The 23,637-nt window shown below is 40.8% G+C and overlaps 1 protein-coding gene across 1 annotated transcript in view; it reads right to left on the bottom strand.

The window, feature by feature from the left end:
• PARP4 (poly(ADP-ribose) polymerase family member 4) overlaps positions 1–23,637 on the bottom strand; it is a 114,453-nt gene that overhangs the window by 32,029 nt on the left and 58,787 nt on the right. Inside the window, exons 22-30 of the mRNA XM_030307214.1 lie at positions 13,870–14,065; positions 12,800–12,867; positions 12,034–12,221; positions 8,976–9,075; positions 7,144–7,314; positions 6,781–6,861; positions 5,324–5,404; positions 4,156–4,251; positions 3,433–3,555 (exon numbers count right to left, since the gene is read on the bottom strand). Coding sequence (XP_030163074.1) covers positions 3,433–3,555; positions 4,156–4,251; positions 5,324–5,404; positions 6,781–6,861; positions 7,144–7,314; positions 8,976–9,075; positions 12,034–12,221; positions 12,800–12,867; positions 13,870–14,065 — 1,104 coding nt within the window. The remainder of the gene's footprint in view (positions 1–3,432; positions 3,556–4,155; positions 4,252–5,323; positions 5,405–6,780; positions 6,862–7,143; positions 7,315–8,975; positions 9,076–12,033; positions 12,222–12,799; positions 12,868–13,869; positions 14,066–23,637) is intronic.

The raw sequence follows: 23,637 nt of genomic DNA, 5'->3' as shown, positions 1-23,637 counted from the left end.
ATGGTGTTAAGAAAGTGGCCCAGGTTCATTCTTCTGCATGTCACTGTCCAGTTTCCCCAACACTGTGTGTTGAAGAGACTTTTATCCATTGGATATTCTTTCCTGCTTTGTCAAAGATTAGTTGGCCATACGTTTGTGGGTCCATTTCTGGGTTCTCTATTCTGTTCTGTTGATCTATGTGTCTGTTCTTGTGCCAGTACCATACTGTCTTGATGATTCCAGCTTTGTAATACATCTTGAAGTTTGGAATTGTGATGCCTCCAGCTTTGGTTTTCTTTTTCGGGATTGCTTTGGCTATTTGGGGTCCTTTCCAGTTATATACAAATTTCAGGATTGTTTGTTCTAGCTCTGTGAAGAATGCTGGTGTTATTTTGATAGGGATTGCATTGAATATGTAGATTGCTTAGGGTAGTATCGACATTTTAACAATATTTGTTCTTCCTATCCAGGAGCATGGAATGTTTTCCCATTTGTTTGTGTCTTCTTCAATTTCTCTCATAAGCTTTCTATAGTTTTCAGCATACAGATCTTATACCAATTTGGTTAGGTTTATTCCTAGGTATTTTATGGTTTTTGGTGCAATTGTAAATGGGATTGCTTCCTCGATTTCTCTTTCTGTTGCTTCATTATTGGTGTATAGAAATGCAACCAGTTTCTATACGTTGATTTTATATCCTGTGACTTTGCTGAATTCCTATATCAGTTCTAGCAGTTTTTTGGTGGAGTCTTTTAGGTTTTCCACATAGAATATCAGGCCACCTATGAAGAATTAAAGTTTGCCTTCCTCCTTGCTGATTTGGATGCTTTTTATCTCTTTGTGTTGTCTGATTGCTGAGGCTAGGACTTCCAACACTATGTTGAATAACAGTGGTAAGAGTGGACATCCTTGTATTCCTGACCTTGTGTTCCTTAAAGACCTCAATTTTTCCCCATTGAGGATGATATTAGCATTGGGTCTTTCATATATGGCTTTTATAATCTCAAGGTGTGATCCTCCTATCCCTACTTTCTTGAGGGTTTTTTTTTAATCAAGAAAGGCTGTTGTATTTTGTCAAACACTTTCTCTGCATCTATTGAGAGGACCATATGGTTCTTGTCCTTTCTCTTATTGATGTGATGTATCACATTGATTGTTTTGTGGATATCGAACCAGTCCTGCATCCCAGGTACAAATCCCACCTGGTCGTGGTGAATAATTCTTTTAATGTATTATTTGATCCGGTTGGCTAGTATCTTGTTGAGGATTTTTGCATCCGTGTTCATTAGGAAAATTGGTCTGTAGTTCTTTTTAGTGGGGTCTTTGTCTAGTTTTGGAATCAATGTAATGCTGGCCTCATAGAGTGAGCTTGGAAGTTTTCCTTCCATTTCTGTTTTGGAACAGCTTCAAAATAATAGGTGTTAACTCTTTTTTAAATGTTTGGTAGAATTCCCCTGGAAATCCACCCAGCCCTGTACTCTTGTTTGTTGGGAGATTTTTGATTACTGAGTCAATTTTTTTTTTACTGGTTATGGAGTGTGTCAATTTCTAAACAAAAAAACTTGCTGGGACTTTGATTTGTATTGAATTGAATCTATATATCAATCTGAGGAGAATCAATACCTTAACAATATGGAATCATCTGATTCAAGAACATCTATTTAGGTCTTCTTCAACTGCAATTTTCTCAGCAATTTTTTAACTTTCAATGTATAGGTCCTGCTTATATTTTGTCAAATTTGATTCTATGTATTTTGTATTTTCTATGGTATTGTAAGTGCTATTGTTTTTTAAATTTCAGTTTCTGATTATTACTAGTATACAGAAATCCAGTTGGTTTCTTACATTGACCTTGCATCCTGTAACTTTGCCAAACTCACTTATTAGTGCCACTAATCTTTCTATAGAGTCTTTAAGAGGTTCTACATATACAATTAGGTTGCTTATGAGTAAAGAAAGTTTTGATTCTTTCCAACCTGTATGCTTTTTATATATTTTTTCTTGCCTTAGGTACCAGCTAGAATATTCTGTACAATGTTGAACAGAAGTGGTAAGGTCAGACATCCTTGCCTTGTACCCACCCTGAGGGGAAAACCATTCAGTATTTTACCATTAAATACGACATTGACTTTAAGTTCTTCCTTTGTGCCCTTCATCAAACGAGGGATTTCCCTTTCCTAGTAGCCTAAAAGCTTCTTGTTATTTTTTTTTCCTTTTTTAATTGTTGTAGGCTGTCTCTGTGCTGAGAATCAGCCTGAAGTAAACTTAATGCCTTCGTAGGTCTTTTCTGAGCTTTTCGTTGGTTTTGTGCAGACATTTTTTAATTATTCCCATATATGCAGTTGTTTTTGAATGTCCTGGTGTTCAGTGTCTGGCTCCCAAAAGGGGAAGAGCAAAAAATGAGCAGGGGGAGTAAAGCTGCAGGCTCTTTAAATCCCCTGGAAGTCACTTCAGCCAGAGGGCAGCGGGCTTGCAACAACCGGAGAGCTGCCTCAGAGGCCACCTACCTCTGTGTCTGCGAGGCGGGCTGCAGTCACCCCCCAACCCTGCCACTGCCCATCTCTTCTGTGGCAGCTACAATTTCTCTTTGATCTAGGAGGAACTATGTGACCAGAGAAGTAAACTCAGAAAAAACGTGGAAACAGGATTTTCAGAAGTTATTCTTCCCCTTTCCTTTCTTTAAAGACGACTAGAAGATGAAACAAAACAAAAATTCTGCATGCAGGATTTGAGGAAACATCTGTGGTTTTGTTGTTGCTCTGTTGTCATTTACCATCTCCAAACATGGTTTTATGAGCAAAGCAAGCAAATGATATCTGATGTGTTTTTATATTCTTAACTGACATAATAACTTCAAAATGGATCGAGGAAAATGAATGTTGCACATCTTCCCAAAATTCCTCTCAAATTTTTTCGTTAGATTCTGAATTCCAAAATTTTGGCTTTTTTTTTTTTTTTAACCAACCTAGACACCTAAGGGTCTAATAGCACTGTTATGTTCCTTTGGTTTTGCATATGCCTTCCACTTTCTATGCAAGTCACATTTCTCAGCTTCTGTTTCTGGCTACAAAGGCCACAGTATAAAGCACTATTAGCTTTAAGAATTATTCGTGGTGGATTTAGATTACTATATAGGACTTTTATCACTACTTTCATGATGAACCTATCAATTACTTAGAATAAATAACTTTAGTTTCCTGTATGGCAGTTTATTTGTCTATGAATGAAGCCAAATCACAGTTGTTCTCCTTTGGGACTCTATAAATACATTTATATATGGTGGCTTTCTCAGTCACATAACAGCTTTTTTATAAATGCGCAGATATCTTCCATTATGAGGGAGACAACAGTTTCTGCGTATACAAGCAATAGGGTGCTATTTTAGCAAAGGGTTCCCCTCACCATCATTAAAATATGAAAACACAATATCGACTTATTTGGTAATTAACATTTACCTGTACCACACTGGCATCTGGTTGCTCCTCCTGCCAGCTCATGTATGGCAGGAAATCTACATCCTCTTTGGCAATAAGTTCCATAATATTTGGAATATTAGGAGAAGGTGCCTCCTTACCATCCTATATTGAATCACAATTAGGTAGAAATAAAACAGACATTATCAAATCAAATGATTACTATATATTCTAAAGCCTGGTGAATCCTTAGTGCGTTTGGGTGTCAGATTGGGTGTCTTGGGCCACAAGAGGGAGAGAGAGAGAGAGAGAGAGAGAGAGGCACACGCTTAGCTTTCCTCTTTATTGAGCTGGGTGCCGTGTACAAAGTGCCTTCTGTGGGTTCTCCTCTTAAATTTATGAAAGAGAAAGGGCCTCTCACGGGAGGGGAAGCTCAAGCCCTTTCTACTTTTTGAGGGTCTCGCATTAATAAAAGATGAGAAATACCAAAATGTAACAAAATTGTAGCATATCTCAGAAGTACACACATAACTAATAATTATAACATTAAAAATAGTAGTACATGTGACTCATTTAGAGAGATTATCACAAACGCTAACTGTGAGGCCCTTCATGAATGCAAGGCCCTGCTTTGGTGGTCCTCCCTGCCCTCTTCCCCTGCTCTTTGTGAGTCATGAATGTGGATACTGTCAGTGACAGAGCAAGAGAAATTTTCTTAATATGCAAATACAAATGAAATAGCCATGAATTAACAACAATACATACCCTTTTCTCAACTGCCACAAAGCTTGTAAATTGTGTTATGAGAGAGTTTTCTTTACTGAGTTTAATAATCAGAGATTTTAACATTTGCTTCTTCATCTAGGATAGAATCAAACAAGTGTAGTCACATTTCACTTTATTTTTCACTAGTTAGCCATGTATGACCAATAAAACAAGTGTTAAATAATCTAACAAGGCATTTTTTCTATAAAATAAAGCATTTTACAATTAGCATTTCAAGTTAAATTGAGTCAATGGCCCTGTGTGAATGTCTTGAGTAGGGGACTCTGCAAAATAGGATCAAGTGACTGGCTAAGTCATAGAAAAAATAATTCATATTTACATAGCTCTTTACGGTTAACAAAGAACTCTCATCCTCAAGTGTGGTGAGCTTCTGCATTCTTTTACAGACAGTCCACGCCTCCCATTTTAAAGATGGGGAGTCCAAGGTGTGGAGAGGTGGAGGGACCTGTTCAGGAGTATTTGGTGGCAGGGCTGGTCAGCTGCCCCTAGAGGAAAGGAGGCCTAAAGTAAAGCAGAACACAGGCTGCTAATCCAAGGGCAGCAAGGGAGAACAGTGAAAACACAAGGCCCTCTATCACTGGCTGTGACTGCATTCACAGCCAGGCATGGTGCCTTCTTTCTGGGAGGGCACTGGGTATGACTGCTCCTAAGCTCATTTAAGTTCACAGCTCCAGAGGCACCAGGCCATCGGTGGGCTGGCTGAGTGGGACCCCCTGCCAAGGGCCGCATCGGCTCAGTGAAGAAGGAGCAGGGCAGGCTCTGGCTGCACTGTCTGTCTTTAGGCTGCTCACCTACCTGCCCTGCACCTGGGCTGCTTCATCACTACGATGAGACTACCAGCGCCTACAATGTATGAAATCTAAGGTGATATTTATGACAGGCACTCAGTGACTGTCCTCTGAGCCCTCTTCTGGTCTCTTTCTGATAAGTAAAATGGTCATAGAATTCTCAGGAAACCAATGACATCTGCTCTTTCATTGATCCATTTAACGAACAGGTACTGAGCACCGTAGGTGCAGAAAATACAGACACGACAATGAATTCCCACCCCCCACCCCCACATGCTTCTCCACCCAGCTATCCTCACTTTACGTTTCCATGGATAAAATCAATTTAAGAAGCATCAAGAACAAGGAAAAGAGCGAACCTCATGATTCGTTTCATTTTCATGGAGAATGCCATCTTCATAATCTCGGATCAGAGCTCGCGCTGTCAGCTTGTGTATCATCTGTGTTGAAGCAGCAAAGGGGAAAAAAAGATTCAAATGGCTTCTAACTGAAGTCTTACTTAGAAAACCACTTTTAACTTGAGGTATAACAGTACATACAGAAAATTCACCCCTTTTAAAAGTGTCCAGTTTGGTGAGCTATAACGAATGTATACAGTTGTGATGACCACACTGAAATAAAGATTCAGAACAGTTCTTCACTTTCAAAGGTTCCTCATGCCCCTGGCTGTCACCTCTAGCCCCTGGCACCTACTCATCTGTTTTCTGTCCCTACAGTTTTGCCTTTTCTGTGAAAGGGTATTTTGCCACTTCAGTTTATCTCAAAAACCATAAGCTGTTCTTCTGTAGGATGAGTCAGCCTAGTGCTGCGATGCCCCACCGTGAATGTGACCTCCACTCAGAAGGGCAGGGGCAGCAAAATGTGCCCTGGGAAGTGTGGGGTAAAGGATCGCCTCCCTTTCTCTCCAACGAAGAAACACAACTGATCTTAAATGGCAATGTCTCATTTCCATAATAATTCCAACTCTTGTAATTTTGTTATCAGTAGGGCCACAGCTCACAGAGAAAGTACCACTATAAAAACTGCAATTTCATGGAGAATGACCTCTTCCCAGGCAAAATCGTTTGACTTAATTTCCTCCTTAGATTCAATTTTTAAACCAATATGGAGATTCCCTAAACTTCTATACACACATCACGGGCAAATAATAAGTTATAATTATTGATTTGGGGTAAAAAAGCAAGTCATATTTTATTCGAAAAACAAAAAACAAAAATCTGCAATGTCTGGGAAATAGTTTATCTGCTTATGCAAATACTTCTATGAATAGCAAACTGCACATATAATATACATAGGTGAGGGATTTTCCAGGTCTGACTATAGTAGATCAAGTACTAATGCAAATACTACAAACTTTTCAGTGATAATTCATTTGCTTTTAATCCAAAAGTAGAAAAAACAAACACACTCTCAATATATGTTTACTCTTGGCCTAGGACTATTATACTGAGTAATATGAAATAACATGGGTAGATCGTGGCACTTAACTTTTATTGAGTCATGGACACATTCGAGAACCTCCCCTAAAAACTGTTCACGTATAAAATACCAAGTTTCGTTGCAGTTATTCATAGCCACTGATGCTCATGTGGATACACGAGACTCAAGAACCCCAGAAGAAGAAGTACTGTGTTAGAAACTGAATGCAAGTGTCCTCATTTGTACGGATAACAATCCTCCACATCATATTGTGTACTGAAGTGTCAACACAGAGAAACAGGAGCAACAAAGGAAGTACAGGGAGCATCATACAAGAAAATATTAAATGATGACAACTTTCAAACAGTGAGTTCATAGTTCAAGTTTTGAATCTTACAGTTCCAGTTGTCTTCTGAAGTTCAGTAGTTGATACCATTGTAGAAAATTCTTTCTCCTGAATTAATGCACACAGAGTTGCCTGAAACGGGGTGGGGGTGGGAAGGAAATCCCTTATTAGCTTTTTCACTCCACAGTGTCTTGGTTAGTTTCACAGTGATTTTCTCTCTCCTTTCAATGGAAGTTAAAAGGCTCCCCGATGTCCCTAGGTAACTACCCATTATGTTTGCAGAAGCAGAAAAATTTGCCAGCATATTATGATCTGGGGGGAGGAGAGGAAAGAAAAGAGAAAGAAAAGAAAAATAGAACTCTTGGCAACATACATTGTTCTTCCCACACTAAAACCAGCCATGTGCTTCCTCACCTGTGTGCAATGAGGAATAAATCCGTAGACAAGGAGTCGATGGTTGAGGAACAAGGACTGCACCTGGGCTGGGGCCTGCAGGGGTTCAGGTGCATCTGCACTTAGCTGCTGCCACTTGACGGAGACAGAGTGACAACTTGGAGAATGCAACCGGGTCATCTGGTCTTCTATCTATTTATAAGAAAGGAATTATTTCTCTTTCAATGTTACACCCAGAAAATAGTGACTTAACACTGAGAATAATTTTACATTCTATCTTTCAGGATTTGTAGCTCTCTGCTTTTTTTTTTTTTTTTTTTCTTTCTTTTCCTCCTTCCTGCTCAGGGTACTTTTTCAAAAAGATTTTAAATAGAATTCTTTTTTAAAAATTTTTTTTCTAATTTTTATTTATTTTTGAGACAGAGAGAGACAGAGCATGAATGGGGGAGGGGCAGAGAGAGAGGGAGACACAGAATCTGAAACAGGCTCCAGGCTCTGAGCTGTCAGTACAGAGCCCGACGTGGGGCTCAAACTCACGGACCGTGAGATCACGACCTGAGCTGAAGTTGGACGCTCAACTGACTGAGCCACCCAGGCGCCCCTTAAATAGAGTTCTTAATAGCATTAGCACATAATTTAAACGTGCAAAACATCCCTAAATCATTCCATTAGTTAATTACTAATATACAACTTTTGCAGGGAGTAGATTCCAATTATACAAATTAATCCTACAAAGGGCTTGAATAGATGTTTTCCAAAGAAGCTATACGGATGGCCCCAAGGAGCACATGAGAAGTTGTTCAACATCACTAGTAATTAGGAAAATGCAAATCAAAACCCCAATGAAATACAACTTCACACTCTACAATGGTTATTATGAAACAAAACAAAACAAAAACCCCAAAAACAACAAGTGCTATTGAGAACCCTAGTACATTGCTGATGGGAATATAAAATGGTGCAGCTGCTATGAACAACAGTATGGCAGTTCCAAAAAAGCTAAACACAGAATTACCATATGACCCAGAAATTCCACCTCTGAGTATACACCTAAAATAACTGAAATCAGAGTCCTGAACACATGCTTGTGTGTCAATACTCAGAGCAGCATAACTCATAACAACTAAAAGGTGGAAACAACACAAATGTCTATCAACAAATGAACCCATAAACAAAATGTGGTGTGTGCACACAATGAAATATTACTTAGCCTTTAAAAAGGAAGAAAATTCTGACATAGTCTACAATGTGCATAGATCTTGAAAATATTATACCAAGTGAAATAAGCCAGGCACAAAAGGACAAATACTATAGGATTCCGCTTACATGAAGTATCTAAAGTAGTCAAATTCACAGAAAGAAAGTAGAATGGTAGTTGGCAGGGGCTGGGGTGTAGGTACAATGGGAGCAGCTCTTTAATGAGTTGAGTTTCTGTTTCGGATGATGAAAAATTCTGGAGATGGATGGAGGTGACGGCTCCACAACATTACGAATGTGCCTTAATGCCACTGAATGCCACTAAAAATGGTTAAATGGTAAATTTTATGTATATTTTGCCACAATGACAGATAATGCTAACAAAACATGGATACTACTTTACCTTTAAAAATCCCCCATGATACTTTATAAAGAAGAAATCAAACTACAAGCTAAGAGAATGACCCAATTAAGGAGAATGTTTCTGCTAGATGTTAGACAATAACTGAGGGGTGCAATACCTTCAGGCCTGTGGCCTTTTTGTAGGGCCCCTTTCTATTAACGAAAACACAGAAGTTACTGTCAATGGATTTGTAAGAAGATATTATTTCCACATATAAGCATAAAACTAGAAATAAGATGTTTGAGAAACGTACCTGTTTTTTCCAACTGTGTTTGGATTTTGAGTTAAAATACTCAAATACTCCAGCACCGTACTGGGACAAAGTCCTTAAGATATGATGATTTGCTGTAGAACTGATCACATTTCACATGTTATAATCTTCAAGAAATTTTAGAAATGTTTTTGAAGTACATGTAGTTAACAGTGTTGATATAGTTCAGAACTCAATAGAGGAAACATTATATGCAGAAGAATTGCTTTTCTGTAGTTGAGGTTAGAGAGATAAAACTCAGGACAGACAGTATGAAACATCTGAAGCTTTGGGTAATTTAGGCTCCCATATATCAGAAAACCTATTTCTCTTTCACAATAGAAAAAAAAAAAAAGCAGAAATTCTTGACTCCTGATTTACCAAAAGAGAGAATAGATGATTCTGAAAAACCTCTGAAAAGTTATCAGAATACTGGTAAAAATATCAACCTGCTTTCAATGAATGTCAGTTACCCAAATTTGATCCCAAAGGCCAAGAACTGGCAAAGAGTTAATAAAGTCTACATCTTCAAATATAATGCACATCTGGGGGCACATGGGTGGCTCAGCCGATAAAACGTCCCACTCTTGATTTTGGCTCAGGTCATGATCTCATGGTTTGTGAGATCAAGCCTCGCATTGGGCTCTGCGCTGACTGTGCAGGGCCTGCTTGGGATTCCCTCTCTCCCTCTCTTTCTGATCCTCCCCTGCTCTCTCTGTCTCTCAAAACACACACACAAACATTAAAAAATTATGATGCACAACTAGATAGCAAAAAGGATAGGGAAGTGTCTTTCTAGCAAAAATAAGCTTTGCTATTTGAATGACAATGTCGTATTAAATTTCTCTTGATAATAATTCTGTAACTATTAAGAAAGCTTTTCTTAGAGACGTTCCTCCTAAAATAATAAAGAAACAATTATTTTTCAAGAAAAGAGCTTAAGAAAGTTATTTATTTCTGAAATATGTCTTAACCTATTTATTAAAGATTGGATTTGTCTTTAGTCTTCAAAATTAACTGGTGGTGACTACAACACCCGTTAGAGAATCCCCCTAAGCTGGAGTTTATTTCTCTTTTACCAATTTCATCAGCTAGTAAGGCTGCTTGGAATCTGTTTTTGCTCCTGCTGTGCGGACCTCAGGGGACAGCTTGTTACAATAGGCAATAGTTCAGTCTCTACTCCTGGAGAACTCACATCTTGCTAGAGTTTGTGAACACAAATGAGTATGAGAAACCTGTAGAAAGATCCTAAAAACCTGACAGAAAATCAGTAAAACTTCCAGCTCCCTCAGGCTGGGTTGTGTGAGAGCACAAAGTCACCTCCCAAAGGAGGTTTGTGCCCACCCACCCCCATCACGGCGTCCTCCCCTATTGCCTTCGTGGCACTTAGGAAAACCCATCTCCCTTTGAGCTTACTGGGTTGTTTGCTGTCTGGCTCCCCATACCCGGCACTGTGGTCCCGCACCAAGGTGCATCTGTCTCATGACAGGCCCTCAGCAAAAAAGGAATCAACGGGGCCCGGTGTCTTCTGCACTGATGTCTGAGCCACGACCCTGGCACTGCCTCTGCCGCACGGTCAGGGGAGCAGGGAGGAGGCAGGTCCCTGCAGCGTGTTGCGGCCAGCCCCCTGTGTGTACAGGCCCAAGTTACTCAGGTGAAGTCCATTTAGGAGCACTTGCTGGGGAAGTCCACGGGGGGCTGGATAATTTCCTGGTTGGCCTGTGGTGCCCAGCTCTCACATTAGGGAACAGGACTGGAGCTGTGACTGAGGCAGGGCAGACAGAGGAGAAGAGCCCTCTGGGCAGGCAGGTCTGGCTTGGGTACAGGGCCCTCAAAGGGTGTCTAGGCCTCCAGCTCCTGAAAGTCATGGCCGAGGCCTGAGGAGGACCCCGGTCCAGGACAGCACAGTGGCCCCAGAGAACAGCAACACCCACCTCCACCCCTACCCTTGTGTTGAGGGGCTCTCCCGCTCCATGCACTGTCTCAGAATAGGGAGGCCTGGTGATCGTTTGCCAGGATGGTGACTATGTGGGGGAGAGTCCCAGGAGACGAGGGTGCAGGCATGCTCTGTGCAAACACCAGTCTGGCCCTTGGTGTTTTCCTTATGTTTACACCATACACCTCGGTTTCGTCCAAAACAGCTAACTATAATTGGGGTGGGGGATCATTCCAACAATGAAGAGGGTCTAGCCTCCAGAGAGAGAGATCTTAAGTCCATTACAGGGTTTGAAAATGCAAATGTGGCAGCCACCACAAAGGTGTGAAGGAGCAAGAGCCTGGGGGGGACCCTCAGCCCTGGTCACAAACCGCCAGGGGTGGAGGTGTGCCCGGCACTCAGGCTTCTCAGGATAGGCAGGAAATCTGGATTTTTATGTAACATAATAATATCTAACGTTGACTTGGTGTTTGCCGTGTGCCATCTCTGTTCTTAAGACTATTCTTAAGTACTTTTTATGCTTATTTTTTTTAATGTTTATTTATTTATTTTTGAGAGAGAGACAGAGACAGAGAGAGACAGAGAGATTGTAAGCTTGGCAGGGAAAGAGAGAGAGAGAGAGAGGGAGAGAGAGAGAGAGAGAGAGAGAAAGAGAGAAAGAGAGAGAGAGAGAATCCCAAGTAGGCTCCATACTGTCAGTGTAGAGCCCTACACAGGGCTGGAACTCACAAACAGTGAGATCATGACCTGAACCAAAATCAAGAGTCAGACGCTTAACTGACTGAGCCACCCAGGTGCCCCGTAACTACTTTTTATATATGAGCTCATTGAATCCTCAGAGTAAACCTATTAAATCTATGACTCTTTCACTATCGTCTTCATTTTATACACAAGAGATTTAACAACATGCCCAAGGTCAGAGCTAACAAATGGCCAATTCAGGTATTGAGACCCAGGCAGTCTCAGAGCCCAGAGCTCTACAACTATATGCTAAACAGTTTCTATATACCGTTATCAACTTCAAAACTTCTAGAAATCCTGTGTAGGCCAACAAAAAAAACCCTGCCCACAGGCTGCCTTCTTCACCCACAGTGTTCACTGTGTCACTAGACCTCCCACACTTACCCAATACCACAGGAGAACAGCCTGGTGTGTTGGACATTTCTTTTCACAAGCTGCAATGTCAGACTCTCATTCTGGAGGTGCCCATCAGATATAAGGAGAATGTTCCGTAACCCTCGAGAAGGGTACAGTAAATTTAAATACCGGAGTGTTTTCCAGAAGTCTGTATTTCCCATGGTAGGTGTAGCGGACTAGAGGAAATGAAGTGAAAGGTTATTTACTACTTTTGGGGTCTATTCACCATTAACTGTCATCATTTACTGAAGCACGTCTCAGTGAGGGTTTAGAGACATTGTCACTGAAAAGATATATTTTTTTCTCAATTATATATTTGTGCAACAACTACACTTACATCCTCTTAGTTTATTTTATGTCACACAGTCACTATAATATTATCAGTGGACACTTATTTGACTTTTTTTATGCTTCCCCAGGGTTTGCTGGCATGGACTGAGGAAGCAATTAGTCATTCTCAGCTTCCTCTGTCTTCAGAAATAGAAAAAAAGGAACAGAAGAAAACATTCCAACGCTGCTGCATTTAGGTGGTAGGAATGTGGGCGATTTTTTTCTTTCTACCCTTTTTAATTTCCAGTTTTTCTTTAGTGAGTTCATATGGCTTTTATTAATAAAATAAAAGAGCCCACCAACATACAAAAACTGAAGGACTGGGGGTGTTCCAATAGCGCTCGTGGGGGGAATAAGTCTGGACAGTACTGTTAAACCTTGATAGGAAAAGACCCAAGAGATGAAGGAAGGTCCTTTTACTCACCATAATGAACTCTGTTGGCACATTGTTGCTTGTGATGTACTTAGGATATGAAAATAATTCCTTGTAACCTGTGTGATAAGATTGGCGTGAGGTGTAGCTACGAAATATTCACTTTACTGACCACTAACAATGTTTGATAGTTGTAACATACAAAAAATTCGCCACACTATTCCTTTAAATAATAAACTCTAGTGCACTGAAACTATGCACTTTACAATGCAAAGTGTCCTGAATAAAATTACATGTAGACTTCTGTTCTGTAGCAGATTGCTCATGCAAAGTGAGATGTGGGGTGTCACAACAGCACAGGCAGCCTGGCCACGGCAGGGACACGTTCTCCTTCCAGGGCCTTGGTTTTCCCAGGCTTATCTGACCTCTGCCCAGCAGCAGCAGACCCTAGCTCCTTCATAAAAGGGCAGGTCTTCTGCTCAATGGGATGGAAAGTAAGAATCATCAGGACCGGACTGCCCCCTCACTCTACTCCGGTTCTTTCTCTCATTCCTGAAATACCTTCTTCTGGTGGCTGACATGTCCCTGGACCCCCACCTGGCGGATGGTATTGCTCTTCCTCTAAAAGGGCTGATCTGATGCTTGCTGAACCCTTATAGATTTTCTACATTGTGCTGATTTCACATGTTCTGTCCATATGCTTGGGACCCTCCTACATCTCAACCAAGGGTCTTGCATTTGGTTCAGCTGCTAGGAACACTAGTAGTATTTATAAAGCACTTGATATGTGATAGGCACTGTTTTAAATCCTTTGCAGGCATTAGCTCAATCCTTACAACAACACTGTGAGGTAGGAACTATCACCCTTATATTACAGATGAGGAAACTGAGGTATAAAAAGTTCAAGTAATTTGCCCAAGGTGACAGCCAGGGCTAGTAAGTGATAGAGTTGGAAGGTGAAGCCAGGGATCTGGCTCCGGTGTTCTGGTTCTTGAACTCCATGCTATGCTACCTCTTACTCCATAGGTGAGGTCAGGGTACTAACAGCCATCAGCTCTACCCATGAGCATGCTCATATTAAGGAGGAAGCACGCTTTGGACCGGGGCCAAAGAGCACTCACCTGTGCCAAACTTGACAATGTTTATCTTTTGCTTCTTTCCCACCAAGGACAGTGCATATAAGGCAATTTGCTTGGCTTGCAAGAATGTCGCACCCTCCATGGAAGCGGAGCAATCAAGACAAATAATCACTTCATTGTTCTCAGCTAGGTCAGGGAGTGTGATATCGAGGTCTGGTTGAAAAACAAGCATGCAGGCCTAAAAAAAGAAAAAAGGTGCTGGACTGGTGTTTATCTTAAACTGGTCTGGCTTGTTTACATTGGTATAGGCATGCCTTGGAGATATTGTGGGTTCGGTTCCGGAATACCACCATAAAGCAAGTATCACAATAAAGTGAGGTAAATAAAGGTTTTGGTTCCTAGCGCATATAAAGTTATGTTTACACTACAGTGTAGTCTATTAAATGTGCAATTGCCCCGTGTTGGGCTCTGCACTGACAGCAGGGAGCCTGCTTGGGATTTTCTCTCTCTCTGTCCCACTCACAATCTCTTTCTCTCTCAATCTCTCTCTCTCTCTCAGAAATAAATAAACATTAAAAAAAAATAGTTATTTTTTTTTGCTGCCGAGGGTCCTGCCTCGATGTCAATGGCTGCTGACTGACCAGGATGGTGGCAGCTGAAGGCTGGAGTGGCTGTGGCAATTTCTTAAAATAAGATTAACAGTGAAGTTTCCGCATCTATTGACTCTCCCTTCCATGAATGATTTCTCTGTAGCATGTGATGCTCCAGATGTGTAGCTGTGTAGATGTAATGTGTAGCCTGATGGCAGGGCTCGATACCATGACCCCGGGGTCATGACCTGAGTCAAAATCAAGAGTCAGACATGCTCAACTGACTGAGCCACCCAGGTGCCCTGATTCTGAGTTAATTTTTGAGTGGTGTAAGATAGTGGCCTAATTTCATTCATTTGCATGTAGATATCCAGTTTTCCCAGCACCAATTATTGAAAGGGCCATCCTTTCCCCGTTGAATATTCTTAGCTCCCTTGTCAAATATTAGTTGACAAATATGCATGGGTTTATTTCTGGGCTCTTAATTCTGTTCCATAGGTCTATGTGTCTGTTTTTACAACAGCATCACACTGTTTTGATTGCTACAGCCTTGCAGTATAGTTGGAAACCAGGAAGTGTGATGCCTCTAGCTTTATTATTCTTCCTCAAGATTGCCTGGGCTATTCAGGGTATTTTGTGGTTCCATCATGAAATATCTTACCATTTGTTTGTGCCTTCTTCAATTTCTTTCATCAGTGTCTTAAGGTTTTCAATGTACGTGTCTTTTACTTCCTTTGGTTAAATTTATTCCTAAGTATTTCCCCCAGGTGTCCCATGGTCTATAGTTTTCTTATAGTATCCTACAACTTTCCTGAATTTATTTATTAGTTCTAACAGTGCTTTAGTGGAATTTTTAGGGTTTTTTTATACATGAGATCAAGTTATCTGCAAACACAGACAATTTTACTTTTTCCTTTCCTATTTGTATGCTTTTCATTTCTTTTTCTTGCCTAATTGTTCTAGCTAGGATTTCCAGTACTACATTGGATAGGAATGGCTAGAGTAGGCAGTCTTATTTCTGATTTTAGAGAAAAAGCTCTTAGTTTTTCATCGAGTCTGATGTTAGCTGTGTTTGTAATACATGGTCTTTATTATGTTGAGGTAACCTTCTATACTCAGTTTGTTCCGAGCTTTCATCAAGAAAGGGTGTTGAATTTTTTCAAACCCTTCTTCTGCATCTATTGACAGGATCATATAATTTATTTTATTTTTATTTATTTTTAGTTTTTAAATGTTTATTTTGAGAGAGGGAGAGCAAGCAAGCAGGGGGGGGGGCAGAGAGAGAGAGAGAGGGAATCCTAAGTAGGCTCTGTGCTGGCAGCATGGAGCCCGACACAGGGCTCAATCCCATGAACTGTGAGATCATGACCTGAGCCAAAAGCAAGAGTTGGACGCTTAACCCATTGAGCCACCCAGGCACCCCAATTTTTAAATTACTTTTTAAAAAGGACAATTTTTTTTCAGGTGGGAAGGGGCAGAGGGAGAGGGAGAAAGATAATTCCATGAAGGCCTCAGGCCCAGTGCAGAGCCTGACACAGGGCTCAATCTCATGACCATGAGATCATGACTTGAGCTGAAATCAAGAGATTTCGGACACTTAACTGATGGAGCCATTCAGGCACCCCATTTTTAAATTTTTTATTGATGTGTACTTGACACACAATGTTACATTAGTTTCCAGTGTACAAATAGTAATTTGACAAGTTCATATGTTATGCTATGCTTATCACAAGCATAGTACCATCTATTATAATGGCATTGACTATATTCTCTATGCTGTTCCTTTTATTCCCATGATTTATTCATTCCACAAGTGGAAGCTTGTATTTTTCTAGCATTCTTTCATTTCAAGAACTCTTTTTACCATTTTTCATAAGTCAGGTCCAGTGGTGATGAATTCCCTTAGCTTTTGTTTGGGAATGTATCTCTCCTTAATTTCTGAAGGACAGTTTTGCTGGGTTTATGCTATATTGTGATTTATAAGACATATATATTTGGTCAACTCATATATATTTTGTCTTTGTCCACTGTTCCTCATGCACATCTCCCAAATCCCCTGGGATTTCCGGGGTGCCTGGGTGGCTCAGTCCATTAAATATTGACTTTGACTTCAGCTCAGGTCATGATCTCATGGTTTGTGAGTTTGAGCTCAATGTTGGGCTCTGTGCTGACAGCTCAGAGCCTGGAGCCTGCTTTGGATTCTGCGTCTCCCTCTGTCTCTGCCTCTCCCTGCTTGCGCTCTGTTTCTCTGTCTCTCAAAAATAAATAAACATTAAAAAAATTTTTTTTAATCCAAAACCCTTGGAATTTCCTAAGTGATGAGAGTGATAAAGGTGTCTTTTGTTATGTTAATGAGGTGAGTTTTGGATCGCCACCTAAGGAGGGGGGCTGGTTGCTAGGAGAATCAACTATATGATCAGAGAGTTAGAACCTTCAGTCCTGTCCATAGACTCCTGGAAGGGCAGTGAGACTGGAGACTGAATCAATCTCCAATGGCCAATAATTCTTGCCAATCATGCCTATGTGATGAAGCCACCATAAAAACCCAAAAGATGGGCTTCGGAGAGCTTTCACATTGGTGAACACATGGAGATGTGGAAGAGTGGCGTGCCTGGAGGGAATGGAGGGTCTGTACCCTTTCCCCAGACCTTGCTGATGCATATCTGTCATCTGGCTGTGCCTGAGTTACATGCCTTTGTAATCAACTGGTGGCCTAGGGAGTAAAATTCCTCTCTGTGTTCTGTAAGTTGCTCTAGCAAGCTAATAAAAGCTGAGGAAAGGATTGTGGGAATCTCTGATTTATAGCTAGTTGGTCAAAGTACAGGTAACAACCTGGACTTACATAGTATAGTGGTATGTGGGGAAGCCCTCTATCTGCCTTTGGAACTGGGTCCAGGAACCCAAAAGACAGTATTCTTAGTTGGCAGTTTTTCCTCTCAACACTTTGAATATATCATCGCACTCCCTCCTGACCTCATGGTTTCTGCAGAAAAATCTGATAGCCCTATGGGAGTTCCATTGTATGTGATGAGCCATTTTTCTCTTGCTGCTTTCAAAAGTCTCTCCCTGTCCTTGATTTTTAATATTTTAATTATAATGTGTTTTAGAGTAATCTTCTTTCAATGGATCTTGCTTGGGGTCCTCTGAGCTGCCTGAACCTGGTTATTCATCTCTCCATCAAGATTTAGTAAGATTTTAGCTATTATTTCTTTGAATAATATTTCCACCCCTTTCTCTCCTTTCCTGGGATGCCCATGATGCAAACATTCTTTTGCTTGATAGTGTTCCATAATTCATGTAGGCTTTTTTCACTCATTTTCATTCCTTTTCTTTTTATTCCTTTAATTTCAAATGATCCGTCTTCAAGTTAGTTGATTCTTTCTTCTGCATGATTAAGGGAGTTGGTGAAGCTCTGTCTTGAATTTTTCAGTCTGTCATTATATTCTTTTTTTTTTTTTTTTGGTAAGCAGCAGTCACTGTGATTTATTTTTTTTCTACTGAATCTTTCTTTCTTTTCTTTCTTTCTTTCTTTCTTTCTTTCTTTCTTTCTTTCTTTCTTTCTTTCTTTCTTTTTCAATATATGAAGTTTATTGTCAAATTGGTTTCCATACAACACCCAGTGCTCATCCCAAAAGGTGCCCTCCTCAATACCCATCACTCACCTTCCACTGCCTCACACCCCCCATCAACCCTCAGTTTGTTCTCAGTTTTTAACAGTCTCTTATGCTTTGGCTCTCTCCCACTCTAACCTCTTTTTTTTTTTTTTTTTCCTTCCCCTCCTCCATGGGTTTCTGTTAAGTTTCTCAGGATCCACATAAGAGTGAAAACATATGGTATCTGTCTTTCTCTGTATGGCTTATTTCACTTAGCATCACAGTCTCCAGTTCCATCCACGTTGCTACAAAGGGCCATATTTCGTTCTTTCTCATTGCCATGTAGTACTCCATTGTGTATATAAACCACAATTTCTTTATCCATTCACCAGTTGATGGACATTTAGGCTGTTTCCACAATTTGGCTATTGTTGAGAGTGCTGCTATAAACATTGGGGTACAAGTGCCCCTATGCATCAGTACTCCTGTATCCCTTGGGTAAATTCCTAGCAGTGCTATTGCTGGGTCATAGGGTAGGTCTATTTTTAATTTTCTGAGGAACCTCCACACTGCTTTCCAGAGTGGCTGCACCAATTTGCATTCCCACCAACAGTGCAAGAGGGTTCCTGTTTCTCCACATCCTCTCCAGCATCTAGTCTCCTGAGTTTTTCATTTTGGCCACTCTGACTGGCATGAGGTGATATCTGAGTGTGGTTTTGATTTGTATTTCCCTGATGAGGAGCGACATTGAGCATCTTTTTATGTGCCTGTTGGCCATCCGGATGTCTTCTTTAGAGAAGTGTCTATTCATGTTTTCTGCTCATTTCTTCACTGGATTATTTGTTTTTCAGGTGTGGAGTTTGGTGAGCTCTTCATAGATTTTGGATACTAGCCCTTTGTCCGATATGTCATTTGCAAATATCTTTTCCCATTCCGTTGGTTGCCTTTTAGTTTTGTTGGTTGTTTCCTTTGCTGTGCAGAAGCTTTTTATCTTCATAAGGTCCCAGTAGTTCATTTTTGCTTTTAATTCCCTTGCCTTTGGGGATGTGTCAAGTAAGAAATTGCTACGGCTGAGGTCAGAGAGGTCTTTTCCTGCTTTCTCCTAGGGTTTTGATGGTTTCCTGTCTCACATTCAGGTCCTTTATCCATTTTGAGTTTATTTTTGTGAATGGTGTGAGAAAGTGGTCTAGTTTCAATCTTTTGCATGTTGCTGTCCAGTTCTCCCAGCACCATTTATTAAAGAGACTGTCTTTTTTCCATTGGATGTTCTTTCCTGCTTTGTCAAAGATTAGTTGGCCATACTTTTGTGGGTCTAGTTCTAGGGTTTCTTTTCTATTCCAGTGGTCTATGTGTCTGTTTTTGTGCCAATACCATGCTGTCTTGATGATAACAGCTTTGTAGTAGAGGCTAAAGTCTGGGATTGTGATGCCTCCTGCTTTGGTCTTCTTCTTCAAAATTACTTTGACTATTTGGGGCCTTTTGTGGTTCCATATGAATTTTAGGATTGCTTGTTCTAGTTTCGAGAAGAATGCTGGTGCAATTTTGATTGGGATTGCATTGAATGTGTAGATAGCTTTGGGTAGTATTGACATTTTGACAATATTTATTTTTCCAATCCATGAGCACGGAATGTTTTTCCATTGCTTTATATCTTCTTCAATTTCCTTCATAAGCTTTCTATAGTTTTCAGCATACAGATCTTTTACATCTTTGGTTAGATTTATTCCTAGGTATTTTATGCTTCTTGGTGCAATTGTGAATGGGATCAGTTTCTTTATTTGTCTTTTTGTTGCTTCATTATTAGTGCATGAGAATGCAACTGATTTCTGTACATTGATTTTGTATCCTACAACTTTGTTAAATTCATGTATCAGTTCTAGCAGACTTCTGGTGGAGTCTATCAGATTTTCCATGTATAATATCATGTCATCTGCAAAAAGTGAAAGCTTAACTTCATCTTTGCCAATTTTGATGCCTTTGATTTCCTTTTGTTGTCTGATTGCTGATGCTAGAACTTCCAGCACTATGTTAAACAACAGCGGTGAGCGTGGGCATCCCTGTCGTGTTCCTGATCTCAGGGAAAAAGCTCTCAGTTTTTCCCCATTGAGGATGATGTTAGCTGTGGGCTTTTCATAAATGGCTTTTATGATCTTTAAGTATGTTCCTTCTATCCCGACTTTCTCGAGGGTTTTTATTAAGAAAGTGTGCTGAATTTTGTCAAAGGCCTTTTCTGCATCGATTGACAAGATCATATGGTTCTTATCGTTTCTTTTATTAATGTGATGTATCACATTGATTTGCCAATGTTGAACCAGCCCTGCATCCCAGGAAGGAATCCCACTTGATCGTGGTGAATAATTCTTTTTATATGCTGTTGAATTCGAGTTGCTAGTATCTTGTTGAGAATTTTTGCATCCATATTCATCAGGGATATTGGCCTGTAGTTCTCTTTTTTTGCTGGGTCTCTGTCTGGTTTAGGAATCAAAGTAATGCTGGCTTCATAGAAGGAGTCTGGAAGTTTTCCCTCCCTTTCTATTTTTTGGAATAGCTTGAGAAGGATAGGTATTATCTCTGCTTTAAACTTCTGGTAGAACTCCCCTGGGAAGCCATCTGGTCCCGGACTCTTATTTGTTGGGAGATTTTTGATGACTGATTCAATTTCTTCGCTGGTTATGGGTCTGTTCAAGCTTTCTATTTCCTCCTGATTGAGGTTTGGAAGCGTGTGGGTGCTTAGGAATTTGTCCACTTCTTCCAGGTTGTCCAGTTTGTTGGCATGTAATTTTTCATAGTGTTCCCTGATAATTGCTTGTATCTCTGAGGGATTGGTTGTAATAATTCCCTTTTCATTCATGATTTTATCTACTTGGGTCATCTCCCTTTTCTTTTTGAGAAGCCTGGCTAGAGGTCTATCAATTTTGTTTATTGTTTCAAAAAACCAACTCTTGGTTTCATTGATCTGCTCTATAGTTTTGTTTATTTCTGCTCTGATCTTTATTATTGCTCTTATTCTGCTGGATTTGGGGTGTCTTTGCTGTTCTGCTTCTAGTTCCTTTAGGTGTGCTGTTAGATTTTGTACTTGGGATTTTGCTTGTTTCTTGAGATAGGCCTGGATTGCAATGTATTTTCCTCTCAGGACTGCCTTCGCTGCATCCCAAAGCGTTTGGATTGTTGTATTTTCATTTTCCTTTGTTTCCATATATTTTTAAATTTCTTCTCTGATTGCCTGGTTGACCCATTCATTCTTTAGTAGGGTGTTCTTTAACCTCCATGCTTTTGGAGGTTTTCCAGATTTTCCTGTAATTGATTTCAAGTTTCATAGCATTGTGGTCTGAAAGTGTTCCTGGTGTGATCTCAATTCTTTTATACTTATGAAGGGCTGTTTTGTGACCCAGTATGTGATCTATCTTGGAGACTGTTCCATGTGCACTCAAGAAGAAAGTATATTCTGTTGCTTTGGGATGCAGAGTTCTAAATCTATCTGTCAAGTCCATCTGATCCAATGTCTCATTCAGGGCCCTTGTTTCTTTATTGACCGTGTGTCTAGATGATCTATCCATTTCTGTAAGTGGGGTGTTAAAGTCCCCTGCAATTACCACATTCTTCTCAATAAGGTTGCTTATGTTTATGAGTAATTGTTTTATATATTTGGGGGCTCCCGTATTCGGCGCATAGACATTTATAATTGTTAGCTCCTCCTGATGGATAGACCCTGTGATTATTATATAATGCCCTTCTTCATCTCTTGTTACAGCCTTTAATTTAAAGTCTAGTTTGTCTGATATAAGTATGGCTACTCCAGCTTTCTTTTGACTTCCAGTGGCATGATAAATGGTTCTCCATCCCCTCACTCTCAATCTGAAGGTGTCCTCAGGTCTAAAATGAGTCTCTTGTAGACAGAAAATAGATGGGTCTTGTTTTTTTTATCCATTCTGATACCCTATGTCTTTTGGTTGGCACATTTAGTCCATTTACATTCAGTGTTATTATAGAAAGATATGGGTTTAGAGTCATTGTGATGTCCATAGGTTTCATGCTTGTAGCGATGTCTGTGGTATTGTCTCAGAGGATCCCCCTTAGGATCTCTTGTAGGGCTGATTTAGTGGTGACAAATTCCTTCAGTTTTTGTTTGTTTGGGAAGACCTTTATCTCTCCTTCTATTCTAAATGACAGACTTGCTGGGTAAAGGATTCTCGGCTGCATATTTTTTCTGTTCATCACATTGAAGATTTCCTGCCATTCCTTTCTGGCCTGCCAAGTTTCAGTAGAGAGATCCGTCACGAGTCTTATAGGTCTCCCTTTATATGTTACAGCACGTTTATCTCTAGCTGCTTTCAGAATTTTCTCTTTATCCTTGTCTTTTGCCAGTTTCACTATGGTACGTCGTGCAAAAGATCGATTCAAGTTATGTCTGAAGGGAGTTCTCTGTGCCTCTTGGATTTCAATGCCTTTTTCCTTCCCCAGATGCGGGAAGTTCTCAGCTATTATTTCTTCAAGTACACCTTCAGCACCTTTCCCTCTCTCTTCCTCCTCTGGAAGACCAATTATGCGTAAATTATTTCTCTTTAGTGCATCACTTAGTTCTCTAATTTTCCCCTCATACTCCTGGATTTTTTTTTATCTCTCTTTTTCTCAGCTTCTTCTTTTTCCATAATTTTATCTTCTAGTTCACCTATTCTCTCCTCTGCCTCTTCAATCCGAGCCGTAGTTGTCTCCATTTTATTTTGCAGCTCATTGATAGCATCTTTTAGCTCCTCCTGGTTGTTCCTTAGCCCCTTGATCTCTATAGCAAGAGATTCTCTGCTGTCCTTTATACTGTTTTTAAGCCCAGCGATTAATTTTATGACTATTATTCTAAATTCACTTTCTGTTATATTGTTTAAATCATTTTTGATCAGTTCGTTAGCTGTTGTTATTTCCTGGACGTTTTTCTGAGGGGAATTCTTCCGTTTCGTCATTTTGGATAGTCCCTGGAGTGGTGCGGAACTGCGGGCACTTCCCCTGTGCTGTCTTGAATAACTTGTGTTGGTGGGCAGGGCCGCAGTCAGTCCTGATGTCTGCCCCCATCCCACCGCTGGGGCCACAGTCAGACTGGTGTGTGTCTTCTCTTCCCCTCTCCTAGGGGCGGGATTCACTGTGGGGTGGCATGGCCCATCTGGGCTACTTGCACACTGCCAGGCTTGTGGTGCTGGGGATCTGGCGTATTAGCTGGATCGGGAAGGTGCACAGGGGTGGGAGGGGTAGGCTCAGCTCGCTTTTCCTTCGGAGATCCGCTTCGGGAGGTGCCCTGCAGCACCGGGAGGGAGTCAGACCCACGGGAGGGAGTCAGACCCGCTGGAGGGATGGATCCGCAGAAGCACAGCGTTGGGTGTTTGCGTGGTGCAAGCAAGTTCCCTGGCAGGAACTGGTTCCCTTTGGAATTTTGGCTGGGGGATGGGCGAGGGACATGGTGCTGGCGAGCACCTTTGTTCCCCGCCAAGCTGAGCTCTGTCGTCCAGGGCTCAACAACTCTCCCTCCCGATGTCCTCCAGCCCTCCCGTTCTCCGAACAGAGCTGTTAGCTTATAACCTTCCAGATGTCAAGTCCCACTTGCTGTCAGAACACACTCCGTCTGGCCCCTTCCCTTTTGC

The sequence above is a fragment of the Lynx canadensis genome, chromosome A1 (assembly GCF_007474595.2).
Source record: "Lynx canadensis isolate LIC74 chromosome A1, mLynCan4.pri.v2, whole genome shotgun sequence".
Lineage (NCBI taxonomy): Eukaryota > Metazoa > Chordata > Mammalia > Carnivora > Felidae > Lynx > Lynx canadensis.
Note: the sequence above shows the minus strand (reverse complement) of the source record. Positions and strands in the feature narration are given on the sequence as shown.